The following is a 16666-nucleotide window of genomic DNA, read 5'->3' on the forward strand; positions in this document are numbered from 1 at the left end:
AGGCAACGATCCACTGCATGCTTCAGATGTGGAAAGGAAGGTCACCAAGTGGCTGACTGCCGGGTGAAGCTGGTGCCAAAGACAACCCCTAGTGGTGAAAAGGGACTGGTGAAACCAACTACCAAGGCGCGAGCGCTGGCAAAGGCAGAAGTAGGTGTTGCCAAGAAGGCCACTCCCATCGAGGAGGAGCGTAGGACTCCGACCGTGTCCGATGACAGCGATACCACTTCTGATTCTGATGAAGACCTACTGGTGAGTTGGAAACAGGGCCCTTTGACAATCCCAGTCAAACTGCATGTCCCTTCCTCGGGAAATAAAGGAGAAATGCTAGCTCTCCTAGACTCTGGATGTACCAGGTGCATCATCAGCCCTGAGGTAGTAGAGAAAATGGAACTAAAACTAAGAACTTTGAGTAGACCTATAGTTTTTTGCCAGTTGCATGGCTCTGTGGCAGGGGGAGGCCCTGCCCATTTTGTAACGGAACCAATAGAGATGATGATGGAAGACCATTGAGAGATCCTAAACTTTATAGTAGCCCTGGGAATGGACCAGCCTCTGCTGCTAGGTCTGTCATGGCTCCGGAAGTGGAACCCACATATTAACTGGAAGATGGGGGTCTTACGCTTTCGCTCTAGAGCGCCAAAAGTGGAGGAAAGGGACACCAGGAGGAGCCTGCCGTGCCCCACGTGATGGGGACAATGATGGAACGGATAGAAGGGGAGGAGAGGATTCCCAAAGAATACTGGGACTTACGAGAAGTCTTTAGTGAAAAGGCATCGGATGTAATATCCCCCCCCCAAAGGCCAACTGACTGCAATAGACATATTCCCAGTGGTAAAGCTCCCAAAACCAAAAGCTTACCCCATGACCCAGAAAGAATTGGGGGAGTTACGCAAATTCATAGACAAAAATTTAGAGCGTGGGTTCATTCAACAGGCTAGGCCTCAAGTGGCTGCACCAGTGATGTTCCGAGAAAAGAAAGATGGCTCTTTTCATCTCATAGTGGACTATAGAAATCTTAACGCAGTGTGCCAAAACGTATACCCCATGCCGCTCATGAAAGACATGTTGGCCCATCTAGCGAAAGGGAAGTTTTTCACCAAATTGGACTTACGAGAGGCTTACTACAGAATTCGCATAAAGGAAGGGGATGAGTGGAAAACAGCTTTCAACTGTCCCCTGGGCTGTTTGCAGTTTCGAGTACTTCCATTTGGACTGCAGGGGGCTTCGCAGTTTTCATGCAACTGATAAATGAAATACTCCATCAACACTTGTTTAAAGGGGTCCCCGTTTACCTTGATGACATTCTTATCTACACAGAAACAATGGACGAGCACATAAAGCTAGTAAGAGCGGTAGTCAAAAAATTATTAGCAGCAGAACTCTATGCCAAACTATCCAAATGTGATTTTCATCAGACAAAAATAGACTATCTAGGGTATCGATATCATGGATGGACTAGAAATGGACCCAGAGAAAGTGAAAGCTGTCTTAGAATGGGCACCCCACATGTGCAAACAGCTGCAAAGTTTTTTGGGATTTGCAAATTTTTATCGTCAATTCATCCCCTCCTTTGCTCAATTTGCTCTGCCTATCACCAACCTCCTGAAAACTAAAGGAAATACAAAACCCAAACCTTCATTATCCCTTGAATGGTCAATGGAATGCCAAGCAGCTTTTGAAAAGTTGAAACGGCTGTTTGAGGCTGAACCTATCTTAAAACACCCCGACATGGATTTTCCTTTTGTGGTACAAACAGACGCTAGTGATGTAACAGTCAGAGCTGTTTTGCTCCAAAACAATGCTGATGGTAAACTACAACCTTGTGCTTTCACTTTCCGGAAATCGACTGAAACTGAAAGGAGATGGGCTATTTGGGAAAAGGAAGCTTTTGCAGTTCACTGTGCTCTTCGCACATGGAGACAAATCTTAGAGGGATCTAACCACCCTTTCGAAGTTTGGACTGATCACAAAACTTGGAAGCCCTAAAACTCCCATAAGATTTTCACCTAAACTAGCACACTGGGCTCAATATTTTAATCGTTTAACTTCTCCTTACATTACATTCCGGAGGAAAAACTTTTGGCAGATGCTCTTTCATGACTGCCCCAATACAATGGTACTCGCTCCGAGGTGATTCGCCAATACTTCCCATTCGACAATTAGCAGCTCCAGCTATAACCCAAAGCCATACTGAAACCGAGACATCACTACCAGATGAACTAACTAATTTGTTTAAGGAAGCTTTAAAACTGATGACTGATTCTTGATGCATTCGCATGAATGCACACTCCGTGATGGACTAGCTTGGATAGGACTGAAACTCTATGTTCCTTTGTCCCTTAGAGAAACCATCCTACAACGATGCCATGATGCTAAAATGGCAGGACATTTTGGATTTGTAAAACCCTACATCTTCTTAAAGACAATTTTGGTGGCCAGGACTTAAAAGGACATTGAATCTTATATAGCAAGTTGTTCCATCTGTGCAGCTGCTAAAAGACCACCTGGAAAACCTCCTGGACTACTTCAAACAGTAGCCCGACCAGGAGCTCCATGGAAAGAAATATCCATGGATTTCATAGTAGAGCTACCGAAAGTGCTGGCAATACTGTGATTTGGGTAGTAACAGACCTTTTCTCCAAAACAAGTACATTTCATCCCATGCTCAAAATACCTAACTCAAAAACTTTGGCAAAATTGTTTGTGCAACACATTTACAGACTACATGGAATTCCTGAACGCATAATCTCAGACCGAGGAGTATAGTTCAATTCACTTCTCAATTTTGGAAAGAGTTTTACGATTGATTGGCTCCACCAAGGATTAAGCTCCTCCCATCATCCTCAGACTAATGGAAGTTGTGAACGCTCGAACTCGGTCCTGGAACAATATTTTACGTTGTTACATTAATTATCAACAGGATAATTGGGTAGACCTACTGCCATTTGCTGAAGTAGCCTACAATAACTCAATTCATAGTAGCACAGGATTTACTCCTTTTAAAATAGCCTCTGGCCAAGACTTTGTTCCCATTTCAGAACTTCCCAAGGAGAAAACCACGGTTTCCTCCTTATCAGATTGGATAGAGCAAATACAAAGCACATGGAAAATGACTCGCAAGGCGATCGATGACGCTCACTATGCACACAAAAAACAAGCAGATAAAAAACGATTCCCTGAAAACAAATACCAAGTTGGTGATAAGGTTTATCTCTCCACCAAATATTTACAAACCACTCAAAAATCTAAAAAACTAGGACCTAAGTATGTGGGACCTTTCCCCATACTGAAAATCATCAACCCCGTGACTGTACAACTAGAATTACCAAAAACACTTAGAAGAATTCATCCTGTGTTACATGTTAGTTTATTGAAACCAGAACACACATCCACTTTCCGTGCTGATCATGTACCCCCTCCTATACCAATTCTCATTGAGGGCGAACAACATTTTGAAGTAAAAGAAGTTTTGGATTCCAGAAAACATAGAAATAAGATTCAATATCTTATTGCTTGGAAGCACTTCCCTCTATCCCAAGCTGAATGGGTGAACAAGGAAGATGTTCGTGCTTCAGAAAAAATAGCTCAATTCTATAAAAAATACCCTGACAAACCCTAACCTTTCTTTTTTCTTTCTAGGACTGACGTCCTTGTTGCAGGAGGGCTGAATGTCAGCCTCCACTCCAACCTTCGTATCTCTTTGTACTCTTTATATCTAGTTGTAGATAGCATAGGATTGTATTTCTAATGTACATAGTTATTAGATTCAAGTTAAGTAGAAAGAGCCCTTTAAGAGTGTCGGTCTGACATGATTAAGGTGGGAGGGGAGATTGCTATTTTGACTTCTACAGGAATATTTGGCGAACTCTAACGGACATTGCATTCCTGATGTGATTGACAACCAGAAGCCAGCGGAAGAAGATTACCCCGGGACCCCGGGAAGGAGTTGGCATTGGACCAGACCTGATGACCTTTTGGGAAAGGGGAGGGAGGAATAAGGGGATACAGATTGTTAGCCATATTTTGGTTCAGATTCAACTTTGTACCGCTAAGCGCAGCTGCTATCCCGATGTATCTGGTAAAGTACTTTTCTTTATTTGCAAATGAAGTCAAGGTGAATTCTTTCCTAGATATAATCAGAGGCAGCCTGACATTTTCCTTCCTCTTTTATTTTCTTGTTGCTCTTATAATCTTTTATTGTCTACTATGGCATTATAGTCTCCAATTAGACAGATATTTTCATATCTAGGTCTATTATTTTGCTATGTATTTTTTTAAAAAATTCCTGTTGGTTTTTGTTAGGGGCATATATTGCTATTATTAATAATTTTTCCCTTCCATTTCTAATTCTACCATCACTGTTCTACCCTCCTCGTCTGTATAGATTAATTTTAATTTTATTCGTCTTTTACATAGACCACTACTCCTCATTTCTTTTTTTGTATCAATTATGTATATAATTTTCCTAATTTTGAATTTTCTAATATTTTTTATATCTTTTTTCTATGTGTACCACTTTGAGACATATCATGTCTGGTCCTAATTTTTGTAATTTTGTGGATGTTTGTGTTCTCTTTTTTGGTGAATTTAGTCCATTTATGTTTACTGAGAAAAGTTTAAATGCCTCTTCCATTGTCTATTGTTATATTTTTGTGTTCATTGTCTCCATCCATTCGCCTCTTCTCTTTCGTCTCTTTCATTTCCTGGCTTTTTCTTATTTCTCTTTCTTGTTCTCTTTCTTCTAAATTTTCTTCTTCCTGACTTTTGCTGTCTGTTTCTTCTTTACTTTCTTGTTCCTCTTCCTGTGTAAAATGTAGATTGTAAAATTCTTTTTGTCAGCCTCCATTCCAATCTTCACTTCTATTTGTGCATTTATATTTAATAGTTAGATTGCAATGTTATTATGTTTAATGTAGAATAGCACATGGACTTAAGGTGTATTACTATCCTATACAGGAAAAGAGAAGAGGGCCCTTTAAGAGTGTCGTCTGACATAAAAAGGAGAGGGGAGGAAAGGTTTGAAATCAGCATGAAGGCCAGATGCACAGTCTTTTCAATGAAACTGGCATTCCTGACATGCCAAGCAGCCGGAGACTTTCGGAAGAAATTTACCACGGCGAGGGGAGCTGGCATTGGCCCAGCCTGCCTGACCTCTTGTGGGAAGGAGGGACTAATGAGGGATATGGGATGTTGGCCATATTTTGTCTCAGATTCAACTATCCATGGCTGTATTCCACATGTATTTAGTAAAAGTACTTTTCTTTATTTTCAAATGAAGTCAAGGTGTTTTCTTTCCTAAATATAATCAGAGACAGTCTGTCATTTAGTTGAATCTCACCATTCAACTAACCAGGATGTCGACCAACCAGGATTTAAAATTAAAATTTAAATACGAGGAGTTGAAAAGAAAATTTGATGGGAAGCCAGCCAACCCCTGAAATTGAGGAGGTACCAGAATGTATGTGTACTGTTATGCTTCACGCTAAACTGGAGGAGAGCAGAGCTCTGTGGATGGAACAATTGCAGTTGGAAGACAAATGGGACAAGGCCAAATGGTCGTTAGGGGTGGGCAGTCTGCCAGACCCTGAAGAGCTTCCTTCTGGAATGACTACAAGGAGAAAGGAAAAAGAAAGGCTTTCAGATTGGCAATGAGAGCAGGAAATCAGAGATAAGCTCCAGTTGGATGAGGCATTGCGTCTTTACCAAGAGGTGAGAGAGGGGCAAGCAGCTCGCCAAAGGTATGAATACCCTATTCGGTCCTCTGGGGGGGCGGGGGGTGAAGATGAAGGAACTGCCAGGGGAGCAGCTGGGGGGGTGTCCCACGAAGAGGTTTGGAGGAACCAGAGCCAGAAACCCCTTCCCAGAGGCAGCTGAGTCGGATGGAGGGCGGATGCCACCTGCTGGCCGAGTGAGGCTGCACAGAGGAAGGAAAAAGCCAAAAATCCCCCCCCCCCCGTCTGGAAAATTTGATGGAGATGCCAAGGAGTTAGGATTGTTCCTGGCGTAAGTGAATAACCATATGATGGACTGGGGGGAAGAGTATTGGTCGGAAGCAGCGCAGGTTAGAGCCGTGACCCAAACATAAAAGGAAGAGCAGCTGCCTGGTTTGTGTCGTTATACAACGGACACTCCCCCTTACTGGAAAACTATGATCACTTCATGACCACCCTGAGGAGGAGATTTGAGGGCCCCCTGGCAGAGCAGAAGGCCAAGGCCAGATGAAAACCATCAGACAGGGGAGGAGACCAGTGGCTGACTACAACCAGGAGTTTAGTGATCTGGTTCCCCTGATGAGAGGATGGTCGGAGGTAACCCTTGTGGATATTTACAAGGATGGCCTGAATGGGGACCTGTATGCACTGTGCCAGTCGTGGGCCTCTCCAACCACACTGTACGCCTAGTATACCCTGGCAGCAGAGATGGAAATCGAAATGGCGAAGGATCGTAGTCAGGCTGAGTGTGCTGGGAGGCAAAACCCCACCCATTTCCCTAGAGGCCCTCCAAAGGACTCCCCTACTTCTGAGAGTGGGAGGCAACGATCCACTGCATGCTTCAGATGTGGAAAGGAAGGTCACCAAGTGGCTGACTGCCGGGTGAAGCTGGTGCCAAAGACAACCCCTAGTGGTGAAAAGGGACTGGTGAAACCAACTACCAAGGCGCGAGAGCTGGCAAAGGCAGAAGTAGGTGTTGCCAAGAAGGCCACTCCCATCGAGGAGGAGCGTAGGACTCCGACCGTGTCCGATGACAGCGATACCACTTCTGATTCTGATGAAGACCTACTGGTGAGTTGGAAACAGGGCCCTTTGACAATCCCAGTCAAACTGCATGTCCCTTCCTCGGGAAATAAAGGAGAAATGCTAGCTCTCCTAGACTCTGGATGTACCAGGTGCATCATCAGCCCTGAGGTAGTAGAGAAAATGGAACTAAAACTAAGAACTTTGAGTAGACCTATAGTTTTTTGCCAGTTGCATGGCTCTGTGGCAGGGGGAGGCCCTGCCCATTTTGTAACGGAACCAATAGAGATGATGATGGAAGACCATTGAGAGATCCTAAACTTTATAGTAGCCCTGGGAATGGACCAGCCTCTGCTGCTAGGTCTGTCATGGCTCCGGAAGTGGAACCCACATATTAACTGGAAGATGGGGGTCTTACGCTTTCGCTCTAGAGCGCCAAAAGTGGAGGAAAGGGACACCAGGGAGGAGCCTGCCGTGCCCCACGACGTGATGGGGGCAATGATGGAACGGATAGAAGGGGAGGAGAGGATTCCCAAAGAATACTGGGACTTACGAGAAGTCTTTAGTGAAAAGGCATCGGATGTAATATCCCCCCCCCAAAGGCCAACTGACTGCAATAGACATATTCCCAGTGGTAAAGCTCCCAAAACCAAAAGCTTACCCCATGACCCAGAAAGAATTGGGGGAGTTACGCAAATTCATAGACAAAAATTTAGAGCGTGGGTTCATTCAACAGGCTAGGCCTCAAGTGGCTGCACCAGTGATGTTCCGAGAAAAGAAAGATGGCTCTTTTCATCTCATAGTGGACTATAGAAACCTAAATGCCATATGCGCCGAAAACGTATACCCCATGCCGCTCATGAAAGACATGTTGGCCCATCTAGCGAAAGGGAAGTTTTTCACCAAATTGGACTTACGAGAGGCTTACTACAGAATTCGCATAAAGGAAGGGGATGAGTGGAAAACAGCTTTCAACTGTCCCCTGGGCTGTTTGCAGTTTCGAGTACTTCCATTTGGACTGCAGGGGGCTTCGCAGTTTTCATGCAACTGATAAATGAAATACTCCATCAACACTTGTTTAAAGGGGTCCCCGTTTACCTTGATGACATTCTTATCTACACAGAAACAATGGACGAGCACATAAAGCTAGTAAGAGCGGTAGTCAAAAAATTATTAGCAGCAGAACTCTATGCCAAACTATCCAAATGTGATTTTCATCAGACAAAAATAGACTATTTGGGATATCGCATCTTGGCGGACGGATTGGAAATGGACCCTGGGAAGGTAAAAGCTGTCTTAGAATGGGCACCCCCACACATGTGCAAACAGCTGCAAAGTTTTTTGGGATTTGCAAATTTTTATCGTCAATTCATCCCCTCCTTTGCTCAATTTGCTCTGCCTATCACCAACCTCCTGAAAACTAAAGGAAATACAAAACCCAAACCTTCATTATCCCTTGAATGGTCAATGGAATGCCAAGCAGCTTTTGAAAAGTTGAAACGGCTGTTTGAGGCTGAACCTATCTTAAAACACCCCGACATGGATTTTCCTTTTGTGGTACAAACAGACGCTAGTGATGTAACAGTCAGAGCTGTTTTGCTCCAAAACAATGCTGATGGTAAACTACAACCTTGTGCTTTCACTTTCCGGAAATCGACTGAAACTGAAAGGAGATGGGCTATTTGGGAAAAGGAAGCTTTTGCAGTTCACTGTGCTCTTCGCACATGGAGACAAATCTTAGAGGGATCTAACCACCCTTTCGAAGTTTGGACTGATCAGAAAAACTTGGAAGCCCTAAAAACTCCCATAAGATTTTCACCTAAACTAGCACACTGGGCTCAATATTTTAACCGTTTTAACTTTACGTTATATTCCTGGAGGAAAGAACTTTTTGGCAGATGCTCTTTCATGACTGCCCCAATACAATAGTGCTCGCTCCAATGTGGTACGCCCAATACTCCCCATTCAACAATAAGCAGCTCCCACTATAACCCAAAGCCATACTGAAACCGAGACATCACTACCAGATGAATTAACTAAGTTATTAAAAGAGGCCTTAAACACAGACGATTGGTTCTTGGCTCATTCAAGCTTGGGTTGGGGCAAAGCTATATGTTCCTGCATCACTCAGGGAAACCATACTACAACGATGCCATGATGCTAAAATGGCAGGACATTTTGGATTTGTGAAAACATTGCACCTCCTAAAAAGACAATTTTGGTGGCCAGGACTTAAAAGAACATTGAATCTTATATAGCAAGTTGTTCCATCTGTGCAGCTGCTAAAAAGACCACCTGGAAAACCTCCAGGTTTGCTTCAAACAGTAGCTCGACCATGGAAAGAAGTATCTATGGACTTCATAGTACAATTGCCTGAAAGTGGAGGCAACACTGTTATTTGGGTAGTGACTGACTTGTTCTCCAAACAAGTACATTTCATCCCATGCTCAAAAATACCTAACTCAAAAACTTTGGCAAAATTGTTTGTGCAACACATTTACAGACTACATGGAATTCCTGAACGCATAATCTCAGACCGAGGAGTATAGTTCAATTCTTAATTTTGGAAAGAATTTCTACGACTAACAGGCTTCTCCCAAGGATTAAGCTCCTCCCATCATCCCCAAACTAACGGATCTTGTGAACGCTCAAACTCTGTACTTGAGCAATATCTAAGATGTTACATTAATTATCAACAGGATAATTGGGTAGACCTACTGCCATTTGCTGAAGTAGCCTACAATAACTCAGTTCATAGTAGCACAGGATTCACTCCTTTTAAAATAGCCTCTGGCCAAGACTTTGTTCCCATCTCAGAACTTCCAGAGGAAAAAACCACGATTTCATTGTTATCAGATGACATTACTGCCAGAAGTCCCATATTCTTCTATATTTAATCATACATTGTTATTACAAAATAATTAGGGTAGGGTAGGGTAGGGTAGGGTAGGGTTGGGTAGGGTAGGGTAGGGTAGGGTAGGGTTGGGTAGAATAGAATAGAATAGAATAGAATAGAATAGAATAGAATAGAATAGAATAGAATAGAATAGAATAGAATAGAAGGGACCTTAGAAGTCTTCTAGTCCAGCCCCTTGCAAAGCAAGAGAACCTATATCATTTCAGATAAGTGACTGCCTAGACCAGGGGTGTCAAGCTCAAGGCCTGCAGGCTGCATCTGCCCCACAGGATGCTTAGATCTAGCCCACAAGGCTAGTCTGGAAATATCAAAGGACTGGCCCGAGATGCCTCTGCTAGCAAAAATGGGGCACAACCGCTTTTCGCCTCCAGGAAGCCTTCCAGGCCCAAAACGGGGCCTCCGGAGTGCTGCAGGAGGCCATCTTTGACTCAGAAGGTTATAAAAGGGAGGAAAAGTAAAATATTTTACGTTTCAGGCTTGCAGGATTCTGCTATTATAGCCTATTCAACTCCTATTGATTCAGATTCTTTATCTAATCTCTCTCTCATAAGGTGATCAAGTAGATCAAATATTTAAAAAAAATACAGAAATGTACACCTCCCTATTTCTATAAGTTCACAAAACCATGCTTGAGGATGTGGGGTCCTGTATCATGCCCACCATGGCCACAGCCATCCCCACCACAGGCCCTCCAACGTCAAACCCAATCCTGATGTGGCCCTCAATGAAATTTAGTTTGACACCCCTGGTCTAGAATCTTCTTAAAAAGTCCAGTGCTCACAATGGAATGCTCACAATTTTTGGAGGCAAGCTGTTCCACTGGTTAATTGACCTCACTATTAGGAAGTTTCTCCTTAATTCCAGGTTACTTCTCTTTTTGATTAGTTTCCAACCATTGTTTCTTGTCCTGCCCTCCAGTGCTTTGGAGAATAATTTGATCCCCTCTTCTTTGAGGCAGCCCCTCAAATACTGGAATACTGCTATCATGACACCCCTCATTCTTCTTTTCTTTAGACTAGCCAAACCCAAATCCTGCAGCCGTTCTTCATATGGTTTAGTCTCCAGGCCTTCAATCATCTTAGTTGCTCTTCTCTAAACTTTTCCCAAAGTCTCAACATCTCTTTTGTAGTATGCTGACCAAAATTTGTTGCAGTATTCCAGATGTGGTTTTACAGGTTTTATAAAGTGGTACTAATATTTCACGTAATTTTGATTCTATGCCTCTGTTTATACAACCCAGGATTGTATTGGCTTTTTAGTGGCTGCTGCACACTGCTGGCTCATATTCAAGAGATCATCCATTAGGACTGCAGGGTCCCTCTCACAGTTACTGTTTTTAAGTCAGGTCTCGCCTAATCTGTACTTACAGATACAGATACAGATTAACAGAGTTGGAAGGGATCTTGTAGGTCATCTAATCCAACCTCCCACCCAAGCAGGAGACTCTACACCATTTCTGACAAATAGCAGTCCAATCTCTTCTTCAAAGCTTCCAGTGATGAAGCTCCCACAACTTCCAAAGGCAAGCTGTTCCACTGATTGATTGTCTCACTGTCAGAAAATTTCTCCTTATTTCTAGGTTGAATCTCTCCTTGATCAGTTTCCATCCATTATTCCTTGTCTGGCCTTCAGGTGCCTTGGAAAATAGATTGACCCCTTTCTCTCTGTGGCAGTCCCTCAGATATTGAAACACTGCTATCATGTCTACCCAGTCCTTCTCTTCACTAGACTAGCCATGCCCAGTTCCTGTAACCTTTCTTCATATGTTTTAGTCTCCAGTCCCCTAATCATCCTGGTTGCTCTTCTCTGCACTTTTTCTAGAGTCTCAACATCTTTTTTTATAGTGTGGTGACCACAACAGAATGCAGTATTCTAGGTGTGGTGTTACTAAGGCTTTATAGAGTGGTATTAGTACCTCACTTGATCTTGATTATATCACTCTGTTAATGCAACATTGGCTTTTTTGGCTTATACCTTTGATTTTTCCTGCCTAAATGTAAAACTTTGCTTTTCTCCACACTGAAATTCATTTTGTTGGATAGAGCCCATTGTTCAAGTTTGTCAAGATCTTTTTGGATCCCGAGCTTGTCTTCTGGTGTGGTGGCTATTCCTGCCAATTTACTATCATCTGCAAATTTGATGAGTTCCCTTTCTATTCCCTCATAATATTATATTGATTAACCATCAAATATTTACTTTGCCACTTTCAGAAAAGAAGTTAGAGCTCATCTAGGCCAATACAGAAATCCAGCAGCTTTGACATCTATCCACCCAGTTTGTGTTTAGATGCATTCAATGAAAGAGTATCCAACCAGCATCTAGGGTGAGCCATTCAATTCTAAAACTGACTTTACCATTAAGATTTTTTTCTTGATGTATAGTTCCTTGCCATTTTAAATTCATTGTTCTTCCCCTGACTTCTGAGACAACTTGAAAGAATTCTGCCTATTCCTGTACATAACAGCTTTTCAAATACTTGGAAGATATCTTTGGTGTCTCAATACCATCTTTTTTTTCATCTTAAACACACCCAGTGCCTCCAAACATTTCTCATAATTTTTTATTTCATGTTCCCTATCCTTTGCACATATTCTAGTTTGTCAGTGACTTTCTTAAAATCTGGTTCTAACAAATGAAGAAAGGAAATGAATGAAGAAAGAAATGAATAATGACTTTTGTTAATCCTGACACTTTACTTTTCTTGATCCAATTTAGGATGTCCTTCCTTCCTTCCTTCCTTCCTTCCTTCCTTCCTTCCTTCCTTCCTTCCTTCCTTCCTTCCCTCCCTCCCTCCCTCCCTCCCTCTCTCTCTCCTTCCTTCCTTCCTTCATTGTCCAACTGCATGTTCAACTGGTGATCTGCTAAAATACCCAAAACAGTAATGTAAAATGGAACCTGTACTATATCACTGGTACCTGTCAACTTCGGACTGAACCTGGCCGCAGCCATCTTTCTATTCCTCAGTTGCCACACAGAGGGGGAAGGGGAAAGGAGATTGGAATGCATTACTACACACAACGAAGAGTTTTCTCATGAGAACCAAGGTCATCTCTACTGGCAACAGATAATAGTAGGGAAGGAGTGCCTGAAGAGCCCGCCAATTAACCCAATTGGCCAATGTGACCTGTGACACTTGGGGATGGGGTTATTTCCTAATTTATACTGAAATTGCAGGAAAGATTTAGATTTGGTTTTCCACTGAAGCTGTGTCAATATAATGTACTCATTAAACAAGACCTTTGAGAAGGAGCCAAGTCTCAGAGTTCTGATTTGCTTGGGTTTGTTAGTCAGAGCCTTGACAGTGCCATTGTCACACACTTATTGGAAATGATTGTTCAACCAGCTTTTTATCTATCTAATGGTAGAATATTCCAGCCCACATTTTGGCTTCTTCTGTTTAAGAATCTCTTGGGAGACTTTAGAACAGTAACAGTTGCCTATATATCTTTAGCCAGCATTTCCACTTCTTGTCTCCTATTATTTCTACCATTCTTTCTATGATGCTAATTTCCTACTCCATTTCTTTCATTTCACAATAATACCATGTTTCCCTGAAAACAAGACTCAGTCTTTTTTTCCCTCCAAAAGAGGCATTAGGACTTATTTTCAGGGGATGTGTTCCACTGTTTCACCTCACGGTGGCGACACTGACAGCCCCACCCAGCAGGAGCATGTGTGGCCACTGCCAGCCACTTCTTCTGCAACCACTTGCTGCTGCTGCTGCACAGCACCTCACAGCATCCGTTTTGCCATCACAGGCCTTTAGGAAAAGCCTCTACAACAAGAAACAAGCTCCAGATTGACGCGAGTCCAGAGTTCATTTCTCAGCTGCAGAGGCCTTTTCTGAAGGTCTCTGACAGTGAAACGGAAGCCAGGGACGACAACATGCACAAGCGGTGGCAAGCGGCCACAGAAGAAGTGGGCCAGCAAGGTGAGGCAAGTGTTGGGTATGGAAGGCCTGGCTGCAACTGTCCTAAGGTAAGTGGGTGCAGGGCATGTGAGGCAGCTCCACCCCACCATAGCTTGATTTTTACCCATGCACCTCACCCCACCTCATGCAATCAGGTGGGCAGGGGCTTAACTAGGGCTTATTTTGGAGGTAGGGCTCATATTGGGCGGATGTGTAAAAATCAAGCTAGGGCTTATTTTCTAGATAGATCTTATTTTCAGGGAAGCAGTGTACAAGGCAATTTAATCTCCTTATTTTAGTACCTGATATCATCATATAAAGAAATGAATGTTTCTAAATGTTAGTTTGTACATGAAAGATAGTAAGAAAACCCCTGTTTTATAGCCAGTTTATTTGTCTGGCGACTTATTCTTTGAAACAATGTGCCCATGAAGCAAGAAAAGTATGCCTCTTACAACATATAGCACATATCATCGCACAAAGTAGTATTTTATACACAATTGTAAATGCATGTTTATAAAATTTAGAAAAATTGTAATGCAATTTCCTGTCACTAAATTGTTGATGCATGCATAATATGAACACTGAAACCTAAGTTAATAAAATCACATTTTAAAATCTTCTTAGTATCAGATAATTTCAAAAGAAGAAGATGAAAAATGGAAGTAGCATAAACAATATTTGGGATTTTGGGGAAACTATTTTTACGTCTAAACCTGGCTAATTGTTAATCTCATTAAAAGGTTTTCTATTTAAAGAATTAAGATTAATTACACCCTAACAGGCCTCTCTGTTTTGGCTTCTTCAGTTATTACTATCTATGCCGATACCACAACTCCTTTGGCAGCTCATGTCAATTTGAATCATCTCCATTAATGGAAACAGCTCTTAGACCCTGGAGGGTCTTTGGGCTAGGACTGGATTGCCTATATTCACAGCTTCAGTCCCACCCCTCCCACAGTCTGATTCTGAAACCCATCTGGTTGGGAAGATTTCTCAGATGTGATTGTCAGTATATTTTCACAATTAAACTAAATGAGCTGCAAAATCAGGAAAATAGAAAAGACAACTATGTACATTCTGCTTAGATGTAAGTTCACCTTAGTTTTGTGTCAATTTACCTCAAATTATCAAAAGTGGTAGTAGCTACAACCCAACACATATTAGACTAGGAACTATGTTTCTACATTTTAGAAATAACAATACCACTCACAGAACTACTAGATAAGTGTAGATGGGTGGGAAATGCCAAATTTGATAGTGGCTGATCTGAAATCTCTGAGCCCTCCACTAACCCACCTATATAAGCTTGATTCCTTCTTGCATATCATCCTAAATCTGATTTACCCAATAGAATATACTGTTTCAAAGCATCATGCCGGCAACTTTAGAATTAAGGAGCAGTTTCTGGCTTGACTGAACTCCTCACCACAATTGAGTTGCAAGATGCTGGCAAGAAATTCAGTTTCTCTCTCCTCACCCCACCTTCCAGTTACTTACCATCTTGGAGTTGTGTCAATGATTCCTTGTTGTCAGAGTCAAATTCATCACTGAATGTCCGACAGCGGTATCCCTTTTTCTTTAGGATATGGCAAATGAGAAAGCCCGCAAGACCCATGACAAAGAAGATCAAGACTAGCAGGATCAGCATATATAAGCCATGCTGGGGGTCCACATCCCCATCTGTGGTGCTGCTGTGCTCTGACATCCGGAGCTACAAAACGGATGGTAAGACTCAGAGTTCTTTGAGATTCACTTTTGTTGTTCCTGCTGCAGCTATTATTGTGATGGTGACTGCTGCTATTATTACTACTCTCCATCACTCCAGAAACATATCCTAAAAACAACATTTTGGTCTTAATTGAGCGATTATCCATCCAAAAAGTGAGATATACAAACGAGAAAGGAAGGATCTTCAAAACACATTCTGCTTCTCAGCTACACTTAGAAAACTCCTCCTCCTCGAGGTATTTGGGTTTCCGGTTTAAGCGATTTTGAAAACTGCGATCCCTCTTTCCCTCCCGATTCCCGTATTTACTTTTTCTAGTCAATTCCAGATCGCTTGCTGGCTCGCGCGCCCGCGCATTTTCTCGCCACCCGCTCCCTCCCTGCCTCGCATTCATTGCCGCTTCCTTCATGACATTTCCCAAGGTCTCTGCTGCTTTTGCAATACGCAATAATCTTCCTGAGTTTTGATCGCCTCTCGGAGGACCCCAACACCCAACCCCTTTTCCTACTTGAAACAAGAGCTATGTTGGGTGGGTGGGTTTAATATTTACTAATGCCTCTCATTCAGATTGCTTGTCGCGACCTCCCTCTAAGCTTCAGCCCTGTCCTTTTCCGGAATGCGGATTCTTCCCAGGGCAGAGCGTAGGCTGCATTCGCGCTTTTCTTTGCTGCATCGCCTCTACATTGGAAACGCAAACTGGCCCCGCCACTGGCTCTGCTGATGCCACCCACCCCACATACACACACAAACACACACGCTCCTTATTCTCTATCCCAGGTACTGTACTCACAAAAAAAGAAGGCCGAGTTCAGCTTCCGAATGTAGGAATCCAAGGTGAGCAATAGAACCGCAGCAAGGCTGCAAAAGTCAGAATATAAACAAGTCACCTTCTTAGACTGCGGCAGCCCTACCAGCCCCACCATTTACCTATTTCCAGAACTGCCTGCCAAGCCGTCCTTTCCAGACTCAGCACTGATCTCTGCATCTACTTGGTTGTCCTTCTGAGGTATGTCCCATCATAAAAATCTCCTCTCCCCTCAGAATACCCCTGACCATGAGGCACTGCCCCCTTCTGTCATCAGTATCGTGCACTCCTGCTTAAGGTGCAGTATCCTGAATGCTGCAGCTACTAGTATACCTGAAGGATTCTGCTTTGGGTAAATCTACCCACTTTCATCTGTCTCCTAGCAACTCTGCATCTTGCACTGCCAGATACTATTCTAAGCACCTTCTAGTCTCACCATTTCATACTTTAGGCACAAAGATAAAGAGTAAATAGCAAGCTATTTCTATCCACCTCAGTGGCTACCAAGGCTTTTTTGCAGGAATAGCAGTAGTCTTCCAGCATCTAAGAAATATTTTGAAGTTTTAAC

At 42.8% G+C, this 16666-nt stretch overlaps 1 protein-coding gene across 5 annotated transcripts in view; it reads right to left on the reverse strand.

The window, feature by feature from the left end:
- The window catches only part of RELL2 (RELT like 2), a 159661-nt gene extending 143277 nt beyond the window's left edge, over positions 1-16384 (reverse strand). For 4 of the 5 annotated variants that reach the window (XM_058174617.1, XM_058174620.1, XM_058174621.1 and 1 more), the window contains exon 1: positions 15065-15547. In XM_058174617.1, the coding sequence (XP_058030600.1) occupies positions 15065-15272 (208 nt within the window). In that variant the 5' untranslated portion in view covers positions 15273-15547. Of the gene's footprint in view, positions 1-15064; positions 15548-16083 lie in introns of those variants that run through there. The other variant, XM_058174618.1, reaches the window with a different exon arrangement.
- Positions 16385-16666: the final 282 nt, after the last annotated feature.

The sequence above is a fragment of the Ahaetulla prasina genome, chromosome 3, assembly GCF_028640845.1.
Source record: "Ahaetulla prasina isolate Xishuangbanna chromosome 3, ASM2864084v1, whole genome shotgun sequence".
NCBI lineage: Eukaryota > Metazoa > Chordata > Lepidosauria > Squamata > Colubridae > Ahaetulla > Ahaetulla prasina.